The 25,573-nt window shown below is 43.0% G+C and overlaps 1 protein-coding gene across 2 annotated transcripts; it reads left to right on the forward strand.

Annotated features, from left to right (window-relative positions):
- Positions 1–1,965: 1,965 nt before the first annotated feature.
- Positions 1,966–25,115, forward strand: RAC1 (Rac family small GTPase 1). Of its 2 annotated transcripts, XM_084818464.1 has the most exons (7): positions 1,966–2,258; positions 15,186–15,257; positions 17,163–17,280; positions 20,734–20,790; positions 22,727–22,789; positions 24,128–24,287; positions 24,485–25,115. In XM_084818464.1, exons 1-7 carry the CDS (start codon positions 2,224–2,226, stop codon positions 24,613–24,615), a joined length of 636 nt encoding a protein of 211 aa, XP_084674590.1. In that variant the 5' UTR covers positions 1,966–2,223; the 3' UTR covers positions 24,616–25,115. The 2 variants fall into 2 exon arrangements, with proteins under 2 accessions (XP_084674590.1, XP_084674591.1); XM_084818465.1 differs by lacking the exon at positions 20,734–20,790.
- The last annotated feature ends 458 nt before the right edge of the window (positions 25,116–25,573 follow it).

Raw genomic sequence — 25,573 nt, forward strand, 5'->3', positions numbered from 1 at the left:
GGCCTCAGTGGTTGGGGCATAGACTTGAATTACTGTGATGTTGAATGGTTTGCTCTGGATTCGTAACAACTTACAAGACAACTTACCATCAAGAATAAAGCAGTTTACAAGGAAATCTATTTTTCAAGTTAAAAACAACCAGTCGAAAAACACACAGAAGAATAAGCAGCAGTGTTAAGAGTATTAGTGGTTGCATAAGAATTGTGCTGGCGTAGTAGATCTGCCAGTGTACAGTTGTGTATCCACACAGTTGCAGTGCTGCACAGTTGCAGCAGCGCATTCTGCCAGTGTAGGATGGCTTCCACCATATTCTATATCCTAGGGGTGTCAAAGCTCTTTCAACCCAAGGGCCAAATTCAATTTCGGAGAACCTCTCAGGGGAATGGAGCAAAAGGGGCATGGCCTAAAAAATACCAGCATATTTTAGATTAAATCTCTTACTGCCAGTAACTAAGCCTTAGAACAGGTATTTCAACCTTTTAAGCCAAAAAGCCACCAAACTATTGGCAGAATCATAGAATAGTAGGGTTGGAAGGGGCCTACAAGGCCATCGAGGCCAACCCCCTGCTCAGTGCAGGAATCCCAGTCAGAGCATCCCTGACAGACGGCTGTCCAGCCTCGACTTGAATGCCTCCAGTGTGGGAGAGCCCACCGCCTCCCTAGGTAGTGGGCCCACTACCTTTCCACCAACTCCCTAGGTAGCTGGTGGAAAGAGGGTGCAGCCTTCTGGAAAACCCTGGAGGGCCAGAACCGGCGATGAAGCAGCCACCCTGATGCTGATTTGGCCCATAAACCTGAGTTACCTATAGTCTCTCAGCCAGTATAACTGAAATATAGGATTGCTCCCTAAATCACTGCATCCCACCCTCGACTTGTTAAATGTTGACCTAGCATACAGCCGCTGACAGCACGAAGCTTTTGTCAGGAGAACGAAGGGTGCCAACCCAATGTGAAACGGTGAGAACAGTATTATCACTGTGAGTCCTGCGGTTGTTTTAGGGCGCAATCCTATGCATGTCTGGCCAGAAAAAAATCCTACAATTCCCCCTATGCCCCAGCCAGCTATGCTGGCTGGAGCATGCTGGGAGTTGTAGGACTTTTTTTCCTGGCTAAACATGCATAGGATGGCGCCCTTAATGGCTTTTCTTTTTTTAAAAAATTGGGACATTATTTGTAATGTACGCCAGAAACCTAAAATTTCACGATAATATGGATTCGTGTGTTTTACGTGGTTTGCTTTGTTATGGAAAATAACATATTTATTAAATTATAAAGATTAAATAGTAATATATATATATATATATATATATGTTGGGGTTTTTAATGGCTACCAGGGGATACCGTGGAGAAAGCGATCCTGGCAAAGAGCGAGCGAAAAGCAACGCTCCCGCTCTCACATCCTCTCCCCTCAGAACTCCTACCTAGGTTAACAGCACAAAGATGGCGACCCCCGTAAACTGAGGCCAACGTCCGAAGCGAGCGATAGCGGACACGTCCGAGAAGGACAGCCGGGGGTGGGGGGAGGGGGAGAAAAAACTGCCGAAGGCCGAGGCTCGAGGACTGCCGAACGTGCACGAAGAGCCGAACGCCGGCCGACGGGACGCCTCTAAACGGCATTTCAAAAAACGAGCCCCCCGCCTCCTTTCCACGCAACCCACACCCGAATTCCTCCGAACGTTCCCGAAGCCCCTTTTCGCAAAAGAGGAGGGGGGAGGGAAGCCGAGCGTTGGCCAAGCCCCGCTGGGAAGCGCGCCCGAACGCGGCCGAGCCCGCTCGTTTTGGGGGCGGAGCTTCAAGCGAAGAGGAGCCGAATGCTTCCGAAGCGCGTCGCGCGCTCTCTCCCTCCCCCACCTCCCCCACTATCTCCGTCAGGCTCGAGTTAGGCCAGGCTAGGCCGAGAGAGATCCCGAAGGCGGGTCCAGGCCGGCCCGCGGCTCGTGAGGGAGCGCGCGGCCGGATGTGAGCGGAGCGGCCGCTTCCTGTTTCCTCGCAGCTCCGCTTGCCCGGCCCGCGTTTTGGGTGGTGGCCGTCGCCTCAGCGCCGCCGCAACCGCTCCCCGGGGCTGCCTCCTCCCGGCTCCATCCTCTCAAAAAAAGAGAAGCGGAGGCCACTGGGACTTTCCCTCCCTCTCGTCCCGCGCTCGCCACACGCCACGAAGCCTCGCGGATTCCTCGGCGCCCAGCCCGGAGAGCCACAGGAGCCGGCGACGAAGCAGCCGCCCCGATGCAGGCCATCAAGTGTGTGGTGGTGGGAGACGGGTGAGTGCCGCCGACGCCGTCTCTTCCTGGGTGGGCCCTCGCGGCCGCTCCCTCGGGGCTGACGGGAACACCCGCCGCCACCCGCTTTCCCCAGCTGAGTAATTCCCATCTTGCCTGGGTAGCCAGCCGCCAGCCTTCCCCACCCCGGTGCCCACCAGATGTGTTGGATCGCGACTCCCATTATCCCCGGCTAGCATGGCCCGCGGCCTGGCCGGGGCTGTCGCGACTTTCCTAGAAGTGCGGGAGGCGCCGGGGTGTGTGCGTGCAAAGAAGTGGAGGTGCCAGAAGGAGCCAGGGGATTGCCCCCCCCCGTAATTTGGCCCCCTCTGTTGTTGGCCCCTGTGGTGCACTCCTCACATGTTCCCTAAATGTACTTCTGTGTCCTCCCCCCCCCCATATTGGTGTTCCTATTGCACGGGAGGGGGCGTGCTGGAGAAGAAGGGGGCACTTCTCGCCAAACCCTAATTTGGCCCCCTCTGTTGTTGGCCCCTGTGGTGCACTCCTCACATGTTCCCTAAATGTACTTCTGTGTCCTCCCCCCCCCCATATTGGTGTTCCTATTGCACGGGAGGGGGCGTGCTGGAGAAGAAGGGGGCACTTCTCGCCAAACCCTAATTTGGCCCCCTCTGTTGTTGGCCCCTGTGGTGCACTCCTCACATGTTCCCTAAATGTACTTCTGTGTCCTCCCCCCCCCCCCATATTGGTGTTCCTATTGCACGGGAGGGGTCGTGCTGGAGAAGAAGGGGGCACTTCTCGCCAAACCCTAATTTTCGGTTGCCTTTTTGCGTCTTTTGGGTATGAACCCCTTCCCATCCTGGAGCCGGCTATGTGGAGCGGGGCCTTCCCCTACCTACACTTTTTCGATCTCTTTAACCCTTTTTGGGAGAGTAATGCCGAGTCTTTTCTGCCCTGCTCGCTCTTCCCTTCTCCACCCCGATATCATGTTAACAGCTAAATCCCGTGTGGGCTTACTCCGAAGTGATTCCCGCTGTGTTAAGTGGAGTTTACTCCCTAGTAAATGTGATCAGGACTGCAGCCCAAGTGTTCCCGAGTTGTTCATGCAAGCTGGGACCTTCACATGGCTAACTTGTAAGGCTGTAGCAAGCCTATCCATCCGTGGGAGTAAATTCCTATTGAATGTGGGTCCGTCTACCAAATAAGCGTGCGTAGGGTTGTGCTTGAAGACTTGCTGTGGTCTCAGTGGGGCTTACTCCCAGCTAAGCGTGGCTTCAAGGTCTGCCGCACCTGGAGTGTTTTTTCCTTTCTCTTTGCAACCACCCCTCCCGTTTCTTAGTTGCTCCTAATATTGCTTTATATGTAACAAATGATTAGTCCTGAGGAGCTTTAATACCTCCTGCCTGATAAACCTTCTTGATGTTTGGGGTGACTACAGTGCACAAGCAGCACTAGCTGTCTTGTATTGAGCAGATTCTCAATATCAGTGCTACTTGGTTTACTAACTCAAGCAGTAAGGGATGGGCTGGGCATATGGGGAAATGACTGCATAAATTCAGCAGTTGTTTAGGAGATGCTGATACAAAGGGAGGGGTTTTCTTCCATGGGAGGCAAGCCTGGTGTGTGTGTGTGTCTGTGTTTGCAACAGGAGAGCACCCCAAGACTTGCTTTGCTTTTGGGTTGAGGAAGGAATCTGAACAGACAATGGGCAATGAAACTTTTAATATTTGATGTTTGAAGTGTTGAACTGAGGAAATAATGGTATCATATAAAGTCTGGTAGAGTCTCTAACAGCTATCAGTAGACGGGATGATGCTTCCAAAATTCAGTGGCTTTTGCATTATTGGTCTTTGGTCTCCTGTGGTATTAATGTAAAATCTCTGCTCTGTTTTAAGGTTAACAAAGGAAATCCACTTCCTCAAATCATGTTGAAGTTGTTTAAACCTATTTATTAGGAAGGCAGTTCCACTGCCTTGATCCTAAAGATGTTTACTCAAAGGAAATTGCTCTGAGACTTTAGAATGAAAATAAATGAGCTGTAGTGATATGAGCTTTTATTCACAATTTCTTTAGAGTGTTAGGTAAGTAGTAGTGGATACACTAACTTATCAATAAAGGTACAACTGAAATGTTTACTTAGCAATGACTCAAACAAGTAGGTTGCTTTGTTTCTCCTTAAAGCCTTTTCCATAAAAGTTATACGTTTGGGTAGTAAGTGACTGACACTGTTTTGGCTTTTAGAGCATAGCTGATTTTAAGGGCTGAAAGACTTAACGTGAACTTTATACTTGGAAATGGCAGCTTTCTCCTCTCACAAGGGATCTAGATTTATCGAATTCTTGAAAGTTCCCAGGCACCTGGTCATCCAGGTACAAGAAAATGTTTTTTTCCTAGCTCTGGATAATACCTTAAGGAAGCAATCCTATGGCCACTAGACACTGTCATAGGATATGCTCATTTCCGGCAACCTCCCCCCTCATCTGCACTGCCTCCCCATCCTCCATGTTTGCAAGAGGAGCATGGAGCGACTGAAAAGGTGCTGGGCTGGGGGGCGTTCCAGGACAGGGAGAGCGGAGTTGTGCGTATGACATATCCAATGTGTCGTGCAGCAGCTTCCTCTCCCGGTCAGCCCCCCCCCCCGCCACTAGACAGCTGAAAACAGCTGTCTAGCAAAAAATAGCAAGGAAGGAGAGGCGCAGAGGGAACGATCCCCCCGTGCGTCTCCTGCCTTGGTTTGGATAGTTTGGAGGCGGCTCCCTATCTAGTTAGGATCGCACCCTAAGTGTGATTCTATTTCCCAAGTGTTTGAACTATTTTTCCAACCCTGCCTTGATTGACTCTTGATTTGGTTTTATTGTGGAGGGGGTACTATTGAAATTCCCTGAGTTTAACTTGATACAATTACTCAAAGGGAAGAAAAAATTATCCTTACAAAACTTAGCTCCTTGTGTTGTGTAGCTTTCCCATCCTATTCTTGTCAGCACCCATAGTTTCTCATGTGAAAAGTGTTCAGATAGACCTAGGACAAATACCTGTGCCTGAAGGGATGTTTTCAGGAAGGGAATCTGAGGAACTGAGGTAAATAGTGGTGACAAAGGATGAAGTTCTCAACCTTATTGATAAATTTAAAGCAAATAAATCACCGGGCCCAGATGGTATCTATCCTAGAGTTCTCAAAGAACTCAAATATGAATTCCTGATCTTCTAACCAAAATGTGCAACATGTCTGTAAGACCAGCCTCTATACCAGAGGACTGGAAGATAACCGACGTAACACCAATTTTCAAAATGGGATCTGGGAAATTACAGGCCGGTTAGCTTAGCATCTGTTCCGGGTAAATTGGTTGAAGGCATTATTTAGGATAAAATTAGTAAGCATATAGAAGGACAAGCCCAGCTGAAAAAGAATCAACATGGCTTCTGCAAAGGTAAGTCCTGTCTCACTAACCTTTTAGAGTTCTTTGAGAGTGTCAATAAACATGTAGACGGGTGATCTGGTAGACACTGTTTACTTGGACTTCCAAAAGGCTTTTGACAAAGTCCCTCACCAAAGACTCCTGAATAAACTTAGCAGTCATGGAATAAGAGGACAGGTCCTCTTATGGATCAGTAACTGGTTAAAGAACAGAAAGCAGAGAGTAGGAATAAATGGTACATTCTCCCAATAGAGGGAAGTAAATAGCGGGGTCCCACAGGGATCTGTATTAAGACCAATGCTTTTTAACCTGTTCATAAATGATCTGGAATTAGGAATCAGCAGTGAAGTGGCCAAGTTTGTGGATTACACCAAATTATTTAGGGTGGTTAAAACAAAAAGGGATTGTGAAGAGCTCCAAAAGGATCTCTCCAGAATAGAATGGGCATCTGAATGGCAAATGTGGTTCAATGTAAGCAAGTGTCCTTTTGTGTCGTGTCTTTTAGATTGTAAGCCCAAGGGCAGGGGCTATCTTAATACTCATCTTTGTAAGCCACTGTGGGAGCCTTTTTCCACTGAAGAGTGGGGCAAAAACACCCTAAATAAATAAACAAACTCCATGTTAGGCATAATTAGAAAAAGGGATTGAGAATAAAACTGCCAACATGATACTGCTCCTGTACATATCTGTGGTGCGACCACACTTGGAATACTGTGTACAGTTCTGGTCACCGCACCTAAAAAAAGATATTGTAGAGCTGGAAAAGGTGCAGAAAAGGGCAACTAAAATGATCAAGGGGCTAGAGCATCTCCCCTATTAGAGAAGGTTATAACAGCTGGGATTGTTTAGCTTGGAAAAATGGAGGGGAAGGGGAGACGTGATAGAGGTCTACAAAATTATGCCTGGTGTGGAGAATGTGGATAGAGAGACATTTTTCTCCCTCTCTCAAAATACTAGAACCTGGGCTCATCCTATGAATCTGATTGGTGGGAGATTCAGGACAGATAAAAGGAGGGACTTCATCACACAGTGCATAGTTAAACTATGGAATTTGCAACCACAGGGTGTAGTGATGGCCACCAATTTGGATGGCTTTAAAAGGGGGGTGGACAAATTCTTGGCAGAGAAGGCTATCAGTGGCTACTAGTCCTGATGGCTATGTGCTACCTCCAGTACCAGAGGCAGTGAGCCTACGCACACCAGTTGCTGGGGAACATGGGTGGGGGGGAGCTGTTGCGCTCGTGCCCTGCTTGTGGGTCCCGGGTCGACAGCTGGTTGGCCACTGTGTGAACAGAATGCTGGACTAGATGGACCCTTGGTCTGATCCAGCATGGCTCTTCTTATGTTTTTACTGCTAAAGAAACATTGTGTGCTAAAGAAACACTTGTGCATGTGTGTATTTGTGCGTGCACACAGCTGATCAGTGGAAAGGATCCTGAAGAACCTGATGGACTCGGATGTTCTTATAGGCCCCTTCCAACCCTACTATTCTATGATTTTGTGATGATGGATCAGCTTCAAAAAAGTTTGGGAACCATTTCTCTATATAGTATGGCTAACAAAATTATGATGAGAGAGGTCTTATATATACTGCAGAGACCCTGTCTGGGTGCAGTATGTTGCACTCAGTGCAGAATTCTTGAGAGTGAGGGGTTAAGTCACCCAGTTTCAGGGTAAGAAGAGACCAAAGGCCTATCCAGTCCCCACAGTGGCAAACCAGTTACCTATGGAATGCCCACAAGCAAGACATGAGGGCATTAGCCCTCTCCCACTATTATTCCCCAGCAACTGGTATTCAGACGCATGGTGCCTCAGGTCCTAGAAGTAGCATATAATCACTGTGAGTAGCCATGCTTTGTCCTCCATGAATTTGTTTAATCCCCCTTTAAATCTTTCCAAATTGGAAGCAGTATGGTCTGAAGGCACATGAGGCAGCCACCTTGCTGAAGCTAAGCATGTCTGGGTCAAGTCAGGGCTTGGAAGGGAGACCACGTGGGAACCACATGTAGCCACCTTGAGTTAAACAATGGAAGAAAGGTGGGGGGTAATAATGTAATAAATAAATGATCTTTTGGTAGTGAATGGCATAGTTAAATTATGCACTGTGTGAAGTATTTCCTTTTGCCTATCCTGAATCTCCCATCATTCAGCTTCATTGGATGACCTTGGATTCTAGTGGTCTGAGCCACTGAAATTCAAACTTACTCTGTTCTGCATATTTATTTATTGCGTTTGTATACCACATGCCCTCAAGATAGTGTACATGGTTCTAATCCATCCCATTTTATCCTTGCAACAACCCTGTGTGGTAGGTTAGGCTGATAGTGAGCTTCATGATTGGGGAGACCCAAATTCAAATGCCCACTTAATCTTAGTCCAACATGGATATGTAGCACCATCCTGACTTCCTTTAGGCATTGACCTGTTTGTGGATTAAATAACTCAGAGTTAACTTACTCAAATACACACTTTCGGATGGTCCTCCAAAGTGACAGGACACATGGCTTCTGTTATAAAGAAAGGTAGAAAGAAGTGTGTGTGTCCCAACTCCCTCTGATGTTCTTCAGTTCTTGAAGAGGGGTTGTTCCAAGCATCTGAGTGTTCATCTCCCCCCCCCCCTTTTCTGGACGTCAGAGCTCAGAGGAGCATTGGAGGCCAACTGGAAAACAAGACTGGTTCTATGCAGTTGGATTTTTTTTTCAAAACAGAAACAAAAATCCTGTGTTATCTAACTAGGCATCACAACAAATGTGTGCAGCTTCTCTGAGAAGTACAAATGACAGCTTTAAAAATCACAGTCTTTGTGTATATGTGTGTGGTTTAGTCTTCATATTACAGAAAAATTGAAAGTTGTTTGAAAAATCTATAGAGAAACCTAATTTCATTCAAAAGAATATTCATCTTTCAGAGCCACAAGATAACTAATTAAATATAATTCAATATATATGGATGAGGACTCAAAGTTCTGTGAAAAATAATATCTAGAGGAGCTCGACAGTAAGCCAGAAAACTTTACTTATTTCAGGAGATTATCTAGAGCCAATTTCTATCTAAAGCTTCTGCAATCCATATAACACACAAGAACAATAAAAGTCCTTCAGTTTTTCAGTGATGCTTAGCTGAATCATGTCTCAAAAGTTTGGATACATTCTGTAATACTGGAAAACAATATAGTAAAACCCATTTAAAATCTTGACAAGACAAACATGCTGTGGAAAATATAAATCTGTGATTAATCACTTCCACCACAATCCTACATAGGAGCAAACTAGCTTGCCTAAAGGGAGGAGAAGCTGCCTCCATCCAGCATGGGGTTGTCCTAGCTGAAGTGGCCTCTCCTTTGCCCTAGTGTAGTTTGGGTCTTTGATGCCCTGAGAGGAGGAGAAAGGAGATAGAACAGCCCGACATTAAATAACTTGATTTGATGAGAGCAGTATCTAAAAATCAGGCAAGCCCATATATTTATTAATCTGCTCTTTACATTTTTATCCCACCATTCTTCAAAAGAGAGGAATGCTTGGAGTTGTAGTGCAACACATTTAGAGGGCGGCAGATTGGGGAAGGCCCCCACCCTGCTATTTTGTCCTCACAAGCATTCTATATGTTAAACTAGGCTGAGAGAGTACCTGGCTCAAAGCTCACCCAGTACGCTCCATAGCTTCTGGGCTTTCATTGTGGGTCTGTGACAAGCATCAGGGACAGCTACTACAGTCAGAGTTTTTGAGTCGTAATGATATATGTATTACTGTGTATGTATCTTTATTGATTTTTTTTTTTTTGGTAAACAGTTCTCAGCTGTGGGGGGGGGGGGGTAGAAATATTCTTTAAAGCCCTGAAAATTATAAAGGAAAGCTTCCTCATGGGAAACTGTTCATAGATTCACATGTATAAGTTTCTGTTACAGCATAAAGCTAATGATAGGGATGTATAAAACACTCTATCTCTATGTTTAAAAGGGTGTTACATTTTTAAAATGTATCTGTGTACATAGCCAGTGATTGAAAAGACTTACAGAGCTTTGGGAGCCAAAGTACTCAGCCTCCTCAGGGAACCACCTGATTGGGAAGTTGCAAGAGATTGACAGCACATCCAGAATAATGTACCAGGATGGTCTCTAGTCCTGACAAAAAACATGTACAAAGAAGTTTACTGAATGAGCCAATTATCTCAAAAGATTTGAACTACTCCAATATCCAGTTATCATCAACTAGAATGAATTGTGCAGCGCCCTAATACACTCCCAAGGTTGCAAACAGCCAAGTTTAGTGGGTTGTTGTTTTTGCTCCATATGGCAGAATAAGGTTCCACAGATATAATCCAAAAAAGCCTGTCTGCTTAACAGTGAAAGTTAAGTATTGGTCCAGTTGTATCTGTGAGGCCTGATGCTAACTCTCTCCTCAAATCCAGTGCATTATGACCATGTAATGATCAATGCAGTGGTGCATGATCCATGCAGTGGTGTATTCCTAGCCCGTTAGTTGCTTTTACTGCTATGTTCTGTAATTCTAATTTTCAGAGGTCTGCAGGTCTTCGCTGCATGTAATAGTTAATAGGGACACATAATGTACAATACACCACTGGTGTTATAATTGGTGAACAATCTTACAATCACAATTGGTGAATTGTTGATTGGTGAATTTAAAGATTTCTGATGTATGCTATTTTGTATGTAAGTCTGTGGTAAATAGAACTTTATTGCACTCTCTCAAGTCCTTCAGTCTTGCAAACCCAAATATGGCGATTGGAATATATTAGCGGAGTTTGCATCCAGATGTTTAATTTTTTATGTGTAATTTAGGTGTATTCTTGATGAGAATTACAGTAATGTAGAAGGATAGATTTAGATAAGAGCAGACAGTTAAAAGTATGCTGACATCAGAGGTCCCATTTCTAGTTTTCCAGTTCTTATCCTCTGATCACTAACAATAACAGCTTACCTATTTATTTGACACCTGAAGTTTTGAGGAATCTATGTTTTTCCACATATTTGGCACATTATGCCATGATCACAACCATCCTTATATAGTTGGTATGTCTGTCTTGGAACTTGGCTCGCTATATATTTAATCCATGAAGAAATGTGTCACAATAGTTCTAAGATGCTAGTATTCCTTTATTTTATTTTAGATCTAATTTAATATTATTTTACCCAAAACACAAGCCCTATTCTGCTGTCTGGGATGTTTGTAAATTAAATCTGTGAGGAGCAAGAGTGTGCTAGCCCCACCCTGCCACGTATTTCTTTCTCCCTCTACACGTGGAGGGCAGGTTTCTGAAGTGGAGATAGAGCATCATCCCCACTTCCGAAAGTCTTCCTTCACAGATAAAGGGTGGCAGAAATATGTAAAGGGGGGTGGGCTAGAATGCACCCCCTCCTCATGCATTTAAACGGCTGAATAGGGTTACAGTGTGCTTAAGAAAAGTTGAATAAGCCATACAATAATCACCCCCAAAATAAAGTGTATGTAAAACCATTTTTAACCTCAAGGAAATTAATTGATTTTTAAATATAGGCAGATCTAAATATATGTAAGGTAGGCGGGAGATGCATTCTTCACTTAAACTACTTCCAGTCATGCTTTCAAAGTGAGCAATTTTGCAAGTACAGATAGGAAAGATTAGGCTCAGTATAGTTAGGACAACAACTCACCTATCTTGACAATTTTCTGGCTTGTGGTAATTCTATGCTTTAAATAGTTACGCATCTAGTATCCTAGACTTATTTTTTCCCTAGACAGGAGTTGGCTGCCCTAAGACTTTTCAAAGCTTTTCATATACTTCAATTGAGTGAATCAGTCTGGGAAGATGAAACCTTCATTTTGGAGTTGATTATCTGTACAGAACTGATTCATAGGGCAGAAAGCCAGCGCACAGAGAAGGCAGGAAGCCTAGAATGGGAGTATTCTACAATGGAGGCCTGTGGGACTTGTTTGTTCTTGCTGGCACTTCCTTGTCTTAGTGGACTTGCCTGATGTGTGCTACATGAACACTGTTCAGGCAGTTGTCTTGATTCTGACTTGAAAATCTTTCACTGCTTCTTTCCAGTATGGTTTGGAGTGGTTTTGGTAGATGTTTCCCATCATATGGGAAATCGGAGAAAGGCTTGTTACTCAAGGAAATAGGGTGGAAAAAATCCAAACCTGCAGTATATGATCTTGAGTAAACTTGCTATCAAAATGGGACAGAGTGCATCATTATCTATTCTCTCAACAAGAACCCTGTGAAGTTGATGGGCTTGCTGAATTTCATAGCTGAACTAAAGATTTGAACCTCTCCAATATCTAAATCCAGTCGTATTCTCTGCACAACACTGGTGGCCCTTCCTATTTATTTTAAAATTTTGCACAGTATGTTTGTAAAATCAAGGAAATTAACATACAAAAAATACAACAGGAATTTGTAAAAATAAAATAAAATCTGCTAAAACAGTACAATAATTTAAATAAAGTCATAACAAGTCACTGAAAGCTGCTCTAAAGTAAGATGTTTTACAGAGCTTAATAAACCCAACAATCTTGGATTCAGGTGAGATTTACTATGGGGGAAGAAGTTCCAGATTACAAGGGCCACAGTAGAGAAACAGTAGAGGCCCAGCCTGAAACCCTTCATGATTTCATGGCTTATATTGATGGAACCCAAAGCTGGGCTTCGTATGAGGATGTTAAAAGGGAGAAGGGCTTACATCCTGACTGGTTACCATTTTAAGCAGAAAGTACCCTCTTATAACCAGAATATTGATTTTTTAAAACTCTTAACTGCACTTGTGGGTGCAGTGGGGATTGTAATATATATTAGGGATTATGATATAGAACCTTGCAGTTATTTTAGGTGTGATTTTGTAGAACTGGAAGTTCCCTGCAATGCATTCATTCCTGTACTGTGACATATGGTCCAATCCTATGCATGTTTATTCATGGTTGAAGTGGCGGTAGTTTGTCAAATACTTTCTCAAGTCTTAAGATCCCTCCTGTGGAGACTGAAAATGTTATAGCTGCACCAGAACTGAATGGGGAGGAAATCCTGCCTAGAGATGTGAAGATTTGGCATTTTCTTCTCTTCTCTCCTCCACCCCGCTCCATCCCCCACCCACCCCCGGCAATTTTTTCTATTTTTCCAAGAGAAAAATGGGAATTTGGGGAGAACACTGAAACAAATCTATGAAATATCTTCTGTTTTGGAATGAGTGAAATGCATTTTAAGATGAGGTTTTATTTAAAATACGTAGTATGAATTTAATTTTTGTGAACTGTGCAGAGAGCTTCAGCTATTGGGTGGTATAGAAATTAAATAAATAAATAAATAAATAAATATGAAGATGTCTTAGATAAAAATGTACAGCATTAGAGAATGATCATTGTGTATATTGTAGAGCTATACAACACTCAAATGTTTTCAAATGTTTTCAGTGTTATACAGGTTAGCTTGATATCCAAATATCCTAGTAGTCCTTAACTGATTGTATGAGATGGTGTCTGTCCAAATAATTAACTTTCTTTTGTTGACTACAACATTTTGTTTTCCTACATTTGGATGGCAAAAACGAAGATGAATGAGCTTGGTTAGTATAGGGTGCAACAGTTTGCAAATTTCTCTAGTATTGGATATATTTGCAATTTTGCTTGTATAAAATTAAGGTGTTTATACTTTTGCTGTTGTGGTCCTCTGCACAGTTATCTGGGAGTAAGCACCAATAAACAGAATGTTTCATACTTCTGAGTAAATATGCATAGAATTGGCCTGTAAACCAGTATGCCAAGTAGTACATTTTATATGCGAAGTTTTAAATGGTGCATTTTATGTTAAAGCAGTAACATTAGGTTTGATAAGGTAAATATTGCATATATTTCAGTTTTCTCCCACCCCAAAATGGGATGTTCTTTCCCCATGTCTTCAAAATTTTCAGCAGTTTTACATCTCTTATTTCCTGCCCTAGATATTTGGAAGTAAAATCTCAGGCTACCTTGCAGTCCTACAAGACTGACTTGAAAATTTCCTTGTGTGCATCAAAAGATGAAAGGCTTGACAGTTTTCTAGGGACGGGGGATGGAATTTTGCAGGGCACTTGTAAGGTCCAGTTTTTACTAGATAAGAGGTGGTTGGGAAATCAATTGAACTAATGAAACCAACTCCCTTAATAGCTCTGCTGCAGTCAGTCTTTTCAGCAGAGATCAGATGTCTGAATCTACATCTCCGTGCTTGTATTTCTTTAACACAGAAAAAGAAATATAACTCCTGTCAATCCAGTAGAGCATTTTAGAATAATCATGTAATCTAAAAGGCCATAAAGAGTTGCATAATTATAGGTACAGATTCCTGGGTTTTCTTGATACAGAATTTGGGCCCTTGTGCCACACTATGTCCAATCCTGGGTTAGGTCTGTAATGTATAGGACTGACTCAGCTAAAATTACATTTGTGCACTCCTCTGTGGAATGGCTGTATTCTACCTTACTGACAGTAGTTCCCAGGATCTTTTGTTGTAGCGGGGAGAAGTGAACAAATGAAGCAGAGACTACTTGAATGTGGCATTTCTCTAACCCTAGAGGATAAAACCCGAGACTTGTGTTCATATAAAAGGGGGATTTTCCCTGTTTCATTTATATACTTCTCCATGTATCGAGGGATCTCTCTTGGGTACAGTTGTCTGGACGAGGTATGTTATGCTCCAAGTCTTTGAATGCATGGAACAGCTATAACAGGCTTTTCAAGGAATGCAGAGTTACACAGCCACGCCTCACAATAACTGATCTCTCTACAAAAGTCCATTATGTTTAATGCTTACACAGTGGCTTTCATCTTCAAAGCACTTTGCAAACACTAGTAATCACAGCACTCTTGCAAAGCAATTACCTCATTGCTCAGGATAGGAAAACTAAACAGCCTGTGACCTGGAGCTGGGATTACAAAGTTGGAAGTTCTTGACTTCTAGTCGTACATTTAAATTGCTAAACGGTCCTCTGAAATCTACAGCATGTTGCTTCTTCTTCCAACTTGTGCTGACACTTCTAAAAAATTCCAGGGCTCCTCAGAAGAGTGAACATAACATTCCTGCTCTATCAGACCAAAAGACCCATCTAGTACGAAATCTTTGTTCCCTGCAGTGGCCAGTCAGATGCTTCCAGAAAGCCCACAAACAATAAAAGAAAGCAATATCCCTGCTCAGCTGTTCCCCACTCCCTCGCTCCCCTGGCAACTGGGATTCATTGTCATACTGGTCTGGTTTGGACAATCATATTGGCTTAATAAGTCAAGATTTGCACAAGCCTTTCGTTGATGTGCTCTTTCCACTCACCATCCTGTCCCTCCCCACTTTTTGGTGCGCTGCAATTAACCCTGGAAGTTTTCAGAACTATTTCTTCTTATATACATACTGGGAAACTATAGTTAGCAGGTTTGGAATAAGCTGGAAATAAATTAAGTTTTGTTCTGCAGTTACAGGATTAAATTTACCATGTTTGAAAGCAAGTTGCCTCAACTTGATGCTTAATCGTGTTCTGCTGAATGGCTTGCTTGTTCACGTGAATGTGTTCTCACTGAATTTTTTTTTTCCTTAACAGTGCTGTGGGTAAAACATGCCTGCTCATCAGTTATACAACCAATGCATTTCCTGGAGAATATATACCCACTGTGTGAGTATTCCGGTTTTTTAAAAATCTCTTTCTAGGGTTTTTTGGTGTCCCAAGGCCAGTATAACTCTTTGCAAAACTATGTGAAGCAGGTTGTACTAAGGGAAAGTGATGTGTAAGGCCACTCAGAGCTGGAATTTGAATTTGGATTTCTGACCACAGGTTCATAGCCATAAATGCATAGGCAGCTTTCTTAAGCCTCTCACATTTAATAGCAGAGGGGTAGTTTTAAATGGTTCAGTGGGTGGCACTAAATTTTATCATCGTTTTCCTTTTAGGGCCCTTTTAAACAGTGGGCAGGATTCCAGGGAGCTACTTAGGTACACCCATGGACATGAGCATATTTCAAAAGTGGTTTGCTCTGTGGATCGGGGCTGCTCTTCAAGAAGCACAAGTCTGAAGTCCCCTTCTGTCTAAAATGTTGTGTATGGCATACACATCTGTTTTTTCTCAATTGCATATTTGAAAGGAGTATGTCTGTCAGGGGCTGTGAATGTGGTGGAAAATGTTTTTGGTCCCTTTAAATCAGGGTGGGGGGCAACTTGTATGGTCCCAAAGGCTGCATTGGGGAGGGGCAGAGGCCACACACATGCGGACATGCACGCCCCCCCCCCCCCTTGATACAGATCGCTGGAAGGATGAGAGGTTTTAGCCTCACCATCCTCCCAGTGATCCAGATTTCTGGAATGGGACACGGTTAAAGACTCCCCCTTATCCCAGTGCTCCTGCCAATAATCGCTGGGGTTTGGGGAGGCTTTAACTTCACCTACATTCCAGCGATGCTGCTGGGGTGACTTTCCTCATGTGCACCCTCTTTCCCAGCACTCTCGGTTTTGCTGGGAAACAAGCCCCATAATGGGAGTCATCACTGCATGCCTGTTTCCCAGCAAAATAGGGTGCTTGCCCAGCTGCTGTTTGCGGGCCAGCAGAAGCCCAATTCTGCCAGGAAGCAAGCTACTCAGGGATGGCTCTCCTCGCACATCTTGTTTCCCTGAAGGATCAAGCTCCTGCCAACCTGCCAAACACCTGTTTGGTGGACTGGTGGGAGACCAGTTCTGCTGAGAAACAGGGCACACAAGGAGGACTCTCAGAAGAGGTGGCAGCAACAGGGTGGTGGTGGTGGTGGATGTGGGGGACCAAGGCATCTGTGACAAGCCACATGTTGCGCATCTCTGTTTTAAATAGTATTTCAGTCCCATTGCTTAGAAATAGACAGAATAGTATATTTGCTTGAATTATTGAGCTGCATCTTTTTTGAGTAGCTAGCTCCCTGTCCCTGAAAAGCTAGCATGTCAGGGCAAAGGGTTTTCTGGATGTAACATGATATACCATTTAACATGTAGTTGTAAGCACAATCCACTAGGATTCGGAGGAAGCATCACTGATACAAATGAGGATTGTAGAAGAGCAAAGCCATAGTGTTATATAGCTCCCAATGTGCTTTAGTGGGATTCACTCAGGAGCTGTTCCAAGCAAATTAATCTTCATGTGACACAACACAAGTATCCTATTTTTTATGTATGTGAAATATTTCTATTTTGATCTTTAACGTATTACTAGGCATCTTACAACAGTAAATTAAGCAAGAAATAGAAAAATAGAAACATCACAATATCAAATTACAAAAATATCTGTAAAAAGATCAATAAAAACGTACATCACTGTTCACTAAAAGTTTGGGCAAATACAGTTTTGCCCAGACATCTAAAACTCTATAGAGAAGGTGCCAAATAAGATCTTTGGAGAGGGTGTTCCACAGATGGAACACTACCACAGAAGTATCATATTCTGTATTGCTCTCAAGTGCGATTCAGAGATCTTGCTAGCTTCCAGTTTTTAGCATTATACTGCACAGAAACTGACTAGGCTTTAAGGAGAATATACTCATGTTTCCTTCCCTCCCTATAGCTTCGACAACTATTCTGCCAATGTGATGGTTGATGGGAAACCAGTCAATCTGGGCTTGTGGGATACAGCTGGACAAGAGGACTATGACAGACTACGCCCTTTATCTTATCCACAAACAGTAAGCTTTCATAGTGGAAGACTTGACGGTTGTGTTTATGTGGCTTCTAATTGCAGGTTTGCAGAAGATTGAGGGTGCTTCCAGTTGAGTGTAAAATATGTGAATCCAGCATGCCAGACACACAGGGCTGGTGGTGATGCCTGTATTGATCCTTCCTAGTCCAGGCAGCAGACCAGGGGCTAGTAACAGCATTGATGTGGAAGGCATAGTTCAGAAGATCAGTCATTGAATAAAATTTCCACATTAATTGGTGGCTGTCTCCTTCCGTACTTTTCCCACCAGTTCTGGTTCATCACTACAGTTCCAAACCAGCTGTTTTGGAAGCTGCCATCCTGAAGAAATCTGAGAGGTGTGATCTACTAGGAATTTCTGTTGCATAAGCCCTACACCAAGAGCAGTTTCAGATGCAACAGTCTTGCTCAGCCAGGCCAGTATGTGGGTTTAGCAAGTGGTGCAGGATCACCATGTCTAAACAAAGAGCCTGCAAAACTTTCCTTCACAAATTCCTTTCAGACACAATCCTGTGCTGCCAGCTAAATATGAGTGTAACTGCGTATTTGCTTTGCTGTGCCGGATCGCCTGTCTGAAGCCGTGCCTGTGCTTCTGCATGACTCCCATTTGTTTCTGCTGGTCATTGTGGAGGTGAGCGTTCCAATGGCTTGAGTAAAAATCTAACCTGTAATGTGCAGGTGCTGTAATTGCAAGCTTCCCTTAATGCAACAGCTTTTTGCCTCCTTGCTGCCATTTAATCACTGTTGCTAACATTACATTTTAACATGCTCAAGTTCTCTAACCCTTTAGCGTGCTCATCCTGTGGAGGAGGTCATTTGTTGCTCCCATGTTTTAGAATGGAAGCTGAGGCTGAAGTCGTTGCTTTCCCCAGAGCTATCCATGGGCAACTTGGCTGAGCTCAGTGTTTTTAAAGGTTTTGATTTAGTGCAGTGTCCATTGGACCACAGAGGATTAGTTGCACTGCCCGAATAGGTAGTCCATCAGTGCCTTGCTCAGAATATATCAGAAAAACGTCACACATAAGAAATCTAAGGTGCAGAATAGTTTCACCAGCAAGGCCCTTGGGAGGTCAGCAACCATGCTAAAAAACAGCCTTTGTTCTTGCTGTTCAGGCACAGTCTGATACTATCATTGCTAAGCACTGATGATGTTCAGCTTTTCACTGGGGTGCAAGAGATGAATTGTGACAGAGGGGCTCATTTAAATGAAAATGTGGGCAAAGCCATAGCTCTGAAATGAGTTCATTTGAATCACCTTGGATGGCAGCAGTTGGGACAAACTATACTGGCATCCATATACTTGGATGGCAGCTCCTTGTAAGCTGCTGATTGAATTGGCGTGTGCTGCCATTTGGCCATTCTTGGTGGGGGTGGCCAAGGAGGGCAGAAGGAAAGGAAGGAATTGATGTCGTGTGCTCTTAAATTCAGTGGCTACTGTAGCTCAACTCTCCCCAATCTCATTTTCCAAAGATATGGATTAGCAAGGTTAATTAACCTTGTTTTGAGTTAGCTCCCTTGCCCTGTTTGATAGATTAAGATAGTTTTATGTCAAGTAAACAATTACTCAACCAATTCAGGTCTTATGAGAGTTGATTGAAAATAGCTAAACTCAAATAAAATTGCTCCCAAAATAAAAGCAAGCAACAAAAAATAGGATGCATATCTTGCCAGTCCATATATTTGAAGTTATATCCTGATACATATGGACATCCTAGCAGTTAACAGCGTTTGCTGTAATAAATATTGTTCTCAAGTTCTGTGTAGTTCCAGCAGGTCTTGCAACTCTGAATAGAATGTATTTTTCTCTGTTAGATAAATACCTTTCTTCCTGTCTAAATCATCAGAATTAGCCAAACTACCTAACAGTGGCTCATTTAATTACTGTTTGTTACAGTTTTCGACTGAACTTAAGTTTCAGTGTGGAAAGCCTTTCCTCCCTCATCTTATTCATGCTCAGAACAATCCTCTGTATTTGACAGGTCACTTTATTGATCAGGGAACAGAGGTTGAGAGAGAGTGTGATAGGTCCAGGGCCATCCAAGGGAGCTTGTGGCTGAACTGAAATTCAAAGTCTAATATCTACTCAGACAACAAATAGCCAATAGTTCATATGCTTCAGAGAAAGGGAGCAAAGCTTTCCTAAACCCTCCCAGCCGTGTAAAAAACAACAAAACAAAAACAAAACACTTGCCATCCAAGAAATTTAAAAAGCCAACGCATTTTATTACTGTGAACTTTCCTGGCTTAGTGTACGAACTGTTTTTCATTTACAACTCTGGGGAATTGGTTTCTGCTCCTGTGTTTGCTTGCATGCTCTGTGAAATAGCAAAATGGGGCTTTTTCATCTCTAGCCTAAGAGTAAGGGGCTGGCAGTGCCCTGTTGTTGGGTATATTGCTGCTTCCAAGAGAACTGCTGGAAAAGCCAGAAAGAGAACAGAAAAGGGTTCTTTGTTCCAAGAGCGACTCCAGAGTGCAGAGTGACTCATCTGGGGTAACCATGAAGTGATGAGGAAAAAGCACACCTCAAACATGCAGCTGGGTTGCTACTTTAAGCCTTGACAAAAAGAGATCAGCATCTGCTATAGTGTTGATCCTGCTCTGATTGCTGGCCTGTTCTCATCTGCTAAGAGGTCAAAAACAAATTAAAGATGAGTGAAGTGCTATGCCAACTAGAGAACAGAGACCTTTCCAATAACAGGGTTGCCAAAAGAGCCTTTGATGCTGCCAACCTAAAATGCCTTTTTATATTTGCAACTAAAATATTGAGCTACCTTTCAGACATGCCCATGCAAATGCATACCTGTAACTTTAAGGAAGGGTATTGTAGTGCTTTGGGCCAAATGATCGAGCAAGTACATTATGTGCTATTGGCAAGGTTTTAAGTTGTTATTGTACAGTAATGCAGCTAAAATGGATTCAGTAAAAAGCTCTACAAATGCACTGCTTAGTGTGTCCCACAAAAGAGAATGTAAGTGCGCTTATTGCTGGAAAATTTCTATAATTTCAATGGTGCTCACTTCCATGTGAATGTGCTTAGCATTGCTACCATAGAGCTGAGTTACATGTTCAGGTAAATCACAAAGTAGAGTATTTCTAGGACTGCACCACTTCAGAAAATGTGTGTGCAGATGGCACGTCTGAAGGCATCCCTGCATTTAAAAATATCCCATGTAGAAAACAGCTGCACTAGGAAAGAGTTAGGCTAGAGCACTTTTCCTTGGGTAGACTAGCTTTCTACGAGTAGGGGAGGAGTTTGTTTTCACGTAGGGGAGCGTTCAGTCGTGCAGTTTGTCCACCTGCAATTCTGAAGTAGTCCAATCCTAGGAGGGTCATACCATGTGATTCAGCTGATCATATAGGTATGGAAAGTGATGGGCAAAGAGCTTATTTTTCCGTTAAGTCTCTCCTAACCTTAACTGAAGTTGTTTCATGCTATTATTAGGATGAAGGAACGAATGGTAAGGATTTAACTCCCAGGGTGAAACGTCAACCGCTCTGCGTATGTAAAACTTTCAACCATTAAGCTCCAAGCTCTTTCATCTCTCTTTTTTTTGCTTCTGCTCCTGCGGCCATAAAACTGGCTTCCCACATTCTAGTGCCCTCATATCACCGTATGGATCCAAGCAAGCACCAAGTCTGTTTTTCTCTTAAAAGGGAATGTGCTCTTTAACAAACAGTTGTCACATCAGAGCAGACTTTTATCATACAAAAGCCACTTACTTGAAAGTCTTCAGGTAATCCTTGCTTTTCCTGAAGGGGAAATAATGCAGCGTTTGGAATTGGTGGAAGGAGGCAAGGACAAGGTCAAGAGACACTTCATAACTGGCAAGCTGGAGAAGCTGCAGAGGGTTTATGGGAGCACATGAACTGCTCTTCACCAGTTGTCCCGTTGCATGGATAATTATGGTTGCAAGTGCTTAACAGCGGAGGTATCAAGGTGCTGACCTAACAGAAGCCCTGGAGCTGCAATCCAATCAACTAACACTCCAAAGTACCTCTGATTCTTTAGTGGCCAAGCTGTTTATCTGTATTTGGTGTGATCTGAAAGGGGGTGCGGAGGATGCCAGAGCAGAAAATGTGCTTTTCCCAGTGATTACAGCTAAGCAGAGCCTCTCAGATGGAAAATGGGCACTTGAGACGTGTGGAAAAGGAATGGCAGCTTGCCACCATGTTGGCTTGTGTAGCCCTCCCCCCTTTTTTGCTCCTAAGACTAGCAGATAACTCCTTAAGAACAAGGTATAGCAACTGCTGTCCCCCCAAGTCATTATATTATGCTGGAGTGGAGTGCCATAATAAAGCAATGAGTTAGTGCTGGTCTCCACAAACAGATGAGATAGTAACACTGTTCATGGTCTGTACCGTGTATAAGTGGTGATGCTAGTTGTATGTTTGAATATGCCTCTGTAAAAGTGGGGATGGGGACAACAACACCATTTCAGGGAAGAAGAAATCTTTTTTACATGTTAACTTGCTCTGTGCAGTAATTTCATTCATTTGCTCAGTCCAGGAAAAATTTACCACCTCACCTGCTTTTGTGTAGACCAAGTCTGGTCTACACCAGACCAAGGTGTAGGGGGCGGGGGGGTGTTAGACAGTATCAGATTTATACCTAGTCTTAAATGAGTCTTCCCAACAGTTCCACAGTATGTTTTTCTCTGTGGCTGCTGTCATCTCTTCCTTGAAATAATTAGTGCCTCTGTTCTAGTCAAAAGCCCCCCAGAACTTTCTCCTGGTCTGCAAAGGGGGGAATGGTTTGGTAAAAGTCTTGATGGCGGTACATGTGGATTCCAGTGACTTTGAAGAAGAGGAAGCTGAAGTATTTCACATTAATATTTGCTATAAACTAAGCTCACTTGAGCATTGCATAACAGCAAAGATAAGAGGAATGTACTGAATGTAACGCACGATTGAGGATGCAATCCCAGATATAGTCACTAGGAAGTAATTCCCATTGAACTGTGGGATTTACTCCCCGGCAAATGTGTGTCTCATGTTCCATGAGGCATTAAGTACAAGAGGCATAATATACTGTTCCCTGTATTGCCAGTGTTTGCGCTCAAATGAACAGCTGTACTGAGATTAGAAGAACCTTATGTCAAAAATCATGAATCTGCACCAGTTTTTTCAGGTGAGGCTTCTTAGCACAGCCTGTCAGCGATCACAATGTTGTGTGTGACACAGAAAGTAACTGGTCAGGCCATAGGGTTAGGATTCAGGTTGGTGGATTTCTCCGGTGTTACATGTTAAAATTGTATCACATCTTGAACTCCAAAGAAACAAGGTGTTAAGGTGTTCCTGTGCTACCAGCCCAGCTTGCTATCCATTAGTAAGTGGAAATCTCCATGAGTGGAACTAGAAGCCTGATTATATGGAGAAATCATTAAGTCAAGAAAGTAATCACTGGAGACTAAGATTCTTAAAATATTGTTTTGCAGGATGTGTTCTTAATTTGCTTTTCCCTTGTGAGTCCTGCATCCTTTGAAAATGTCCGTGCAAAGGTGAGTGAAAAACAGTTGCCTTTTCTTAGGGGGTATTTTTCAAGTTTTAACCTGTACTTACAGGAGCAGAATAAGCTGGTGTTTTTAAATACTCAACCGAAAACTCCAAAAAGTTACCCTCGAAATGGATTCTTAAATGAACACTCATGACTGCTGTTTTAAACATAAGTAGTTTGGATTTGCTTGCTAGAAGTTCTGCGTCCCTTGAAAACGAAATATTTTCTTTAGAGTATGAAGTTGCTCCTCACCGTAGATGTCAGAATGCCAAATTTTGACAAGTCCAGCTGCTCTGTCAGTTGAGTTGCGACTGGTATGTGGCTGTAGTTTTTTTCCTCTGTGAAAATTATGCTGGTAATACAATTTTTTTGCAAATGAAAATGATACCAAACTGCTATTTTGTGTTAACGTCAAGTATAAAGATAAATGCTATTAGTCAAAGGAGTAAGAGAAGGAAGCTGCCTCCTCAAAATGCTTCTACTTTTTGGAATTTGGGCCCTTTGGGTGACATGTTGGGTCCTGTAAAGATTAGCCACTGAAAAGGAGTTTTTCTCCTACTTCCTGGCCAAGTTTAGATTACCTCTATAGTAGTTTTCCCAAGTGCTCCCTCTGCTCTGGGTTCTATAGACTTGGGAAGTAGAAATCTAGGGTTCTTCCTCATCAAGACCATTTGTGGTGGGCTGAACAGATGATTACAGCTTCTGCAGTTTGAATGCGCCTGTTATCTGTTAGCAGCCATTCCACCTGGTCGCAGCAGAGGCAGAGGTGGGATAGCACAGCACACTGCATTTTGCTTGGCTGGGACCAACTTCTGTTGGTCCCATCCTCCTCCCCCAGATCTATGTTTCAGTGGCCATTCTCTCAGTCATTAAACATGTACATAACCTTATGAAGAATTAGTACTAGTTTGCTTCTTTTCCTCCCCACCCCTTTTTACATTTGTAAGCTGCAGACATGGTTTAGGCTTTGTACACTGCCTAGAAAATAGTAGGAGTCAGGAACAGCTGTATTTCTAGATTGGGTCCCAGAGCTGTTCTAGCAGGCAGGAATCCCTCCTGCTGGCTCTGCCCTATCAAGCAGTTCCTCAAGAGGGAGAAAGCGGGGAGTCTGTTTCAACTGCATGCCTGGCCCTGGGCACTATTCTCTTCTGTTTTGGGGGGGTTCCGCTAGAAGCAGAAGGGGATTACTCATTCTTCAGTTTCTATGCATTGGGGGCTGATCAGTTGGTAGACAGTTGTTCATACCTAATGTTTGTTTGAAACGTTAATTTTTTGTTACATCCGTGATGTGTACGCTCTTGTTTGCATAACCAGAGAGAACCATTTTTTCCCCTTTTCCCAGTGGTATCCAGAGGTGCGACATCATTGCCCCAACACCCCCATCATACTAGTGGGAACCAAACTCGATCTCAGAGATGATAAAGACACTATTGAAAAACTCAAGGAAAAGAAGCTGACTCCCATCACGTACCCACAAGGCCTTGCTATGGCAAAAGAGATTGGTAGGACTTTGACCTGTTTCTGTGAGCATTAAGTTGGTGGTTCTTGCATAACTCAAATTCAGTCACAGGGCTGTAGAATTTGTTTCACCTGGGGAGACTTCAGCATCCATCCTGGCTGTTGCTAAAAATGTTTTGTATTCCTTGAGGTTAGGATGTTGGGATTTGTAAGTATGAAATACTTATTCATTGTTTTGCAGGTGCAGTAAAATACCTAGAATGCTCAGCACTTACACAGCGAGGTCTCAAGACAGTTTTTGATGAAGCTATTCGAGCGGTTCTCTGCCCCCCTCCTGTAAAGAAGAGGAAGAGAAAATGTCTGCTGCTGTAATGTTGCCCTGTCCCCCTCTTGGAACCTTCTGTGCTTTGCTTGGAACAATGGAGCATTCACACCAATTGCCAAGTTCTTCTGTTTAAAAATTAGTTCTCTTCCATCAATTTTTTTAAACCATCATCAATTTCACGTTGCCCTTTCTTTAAAAGGTTAGATTCTTTTTTCTTCTACTAAAGAGATCCTTAAAAAAGACAAACCTATATAAAAGCCTTATTTTTTCCAAGTCCTTTTGGTCAGATTAATCGAGTGTTGCCAAATTATCTGCTCATTACTATGTTGCATTGTTGTGCTTTGTTATATGGAGCACAAAACCTGTTTTTTAAGTCAAACAGGTGTCTTTAAAGATACTAATGTTTATTAGGAATTGCAAAACTTTATAATTTTTTTCCAGATATTGTATCAGTAAGAAAACGCTGCTGTTTAATGCATTCATCCAACTGCCGGACAAAGCATTCTTTCTCATACCTGAACAAATGCAATAATTGACAACATACAGATTCCCCCTTTTAAAAAATAAATGCTTTCCTGCCTATTAAGGACTGTGATTAAACCATTTTCCTTGAAGTGTATTGTCTTCCTTGACAGCAGTATATTATTTTGGTGAAAGATAAGTGGGTTGGTCAAGGGAAACTGCCCAACAGTATTTTGACACTAAAGATCAATTTACACTACATTGTGAACCAGCTAGTTAAACTGAATGGTTTTTTTTGTTTAATAAAAAACCAGTAAAATGAAACCTTCTGTTGTAACTAAACAGTAGCTGAAGGGGAGGTTGGTGTTTTTATAGATGACTTGTTTGCATTTTCCAGTAGGACATTCATTTTACTACAACTTTGAACTGGTCATTCCCTCACATGTTCTTGCTAGTTGCTTTTCTTGTAGAATCTCTTCCGCCTGAGCAATATAGCTTGTATTTTAAAAACCTTTCTGAGTATATTTGCATTTTTTGTAGACT

The sequence above is a fragment of the Heloderma suspectum genome, chromosome 12 (assembly GCF_057233095.1).
Source record: "Heloderma suspectum isolate Gila_16-S chromosome 12, 16-S_ref, whole genome shotgun sequence".
Lineage (NCBI taxonomy): Eukaryota > Metazoa > Chordata > Lepidosauria > Squamata > Helodermatidae > Heloderma > Heloderma suspectum.

Bases quoted from the DNA above. Each gene is read 5' to 3' on its own strand.
- RAC1 (XM_084818464.1), top strand. From the start codon at position 2,224: ATGCAGGCCATCAAGTGTGTGGTGGTGGGAGACGG. The intron at 2,259-15,185 runs GTGAGTGCCGCC...TTTCCTTAACAG, and splicing joins TGTGTGGTGGTGGGAGACGG to TGCTGTGGGTAAAACATGCC. The intron at 17,281-20,733 runs GTAAGCTTTCAT...TGCTATTATTAG, and splicing joins CTTTATCTTATCCACAAACA to GATGAAGGAACGAATGGTAA.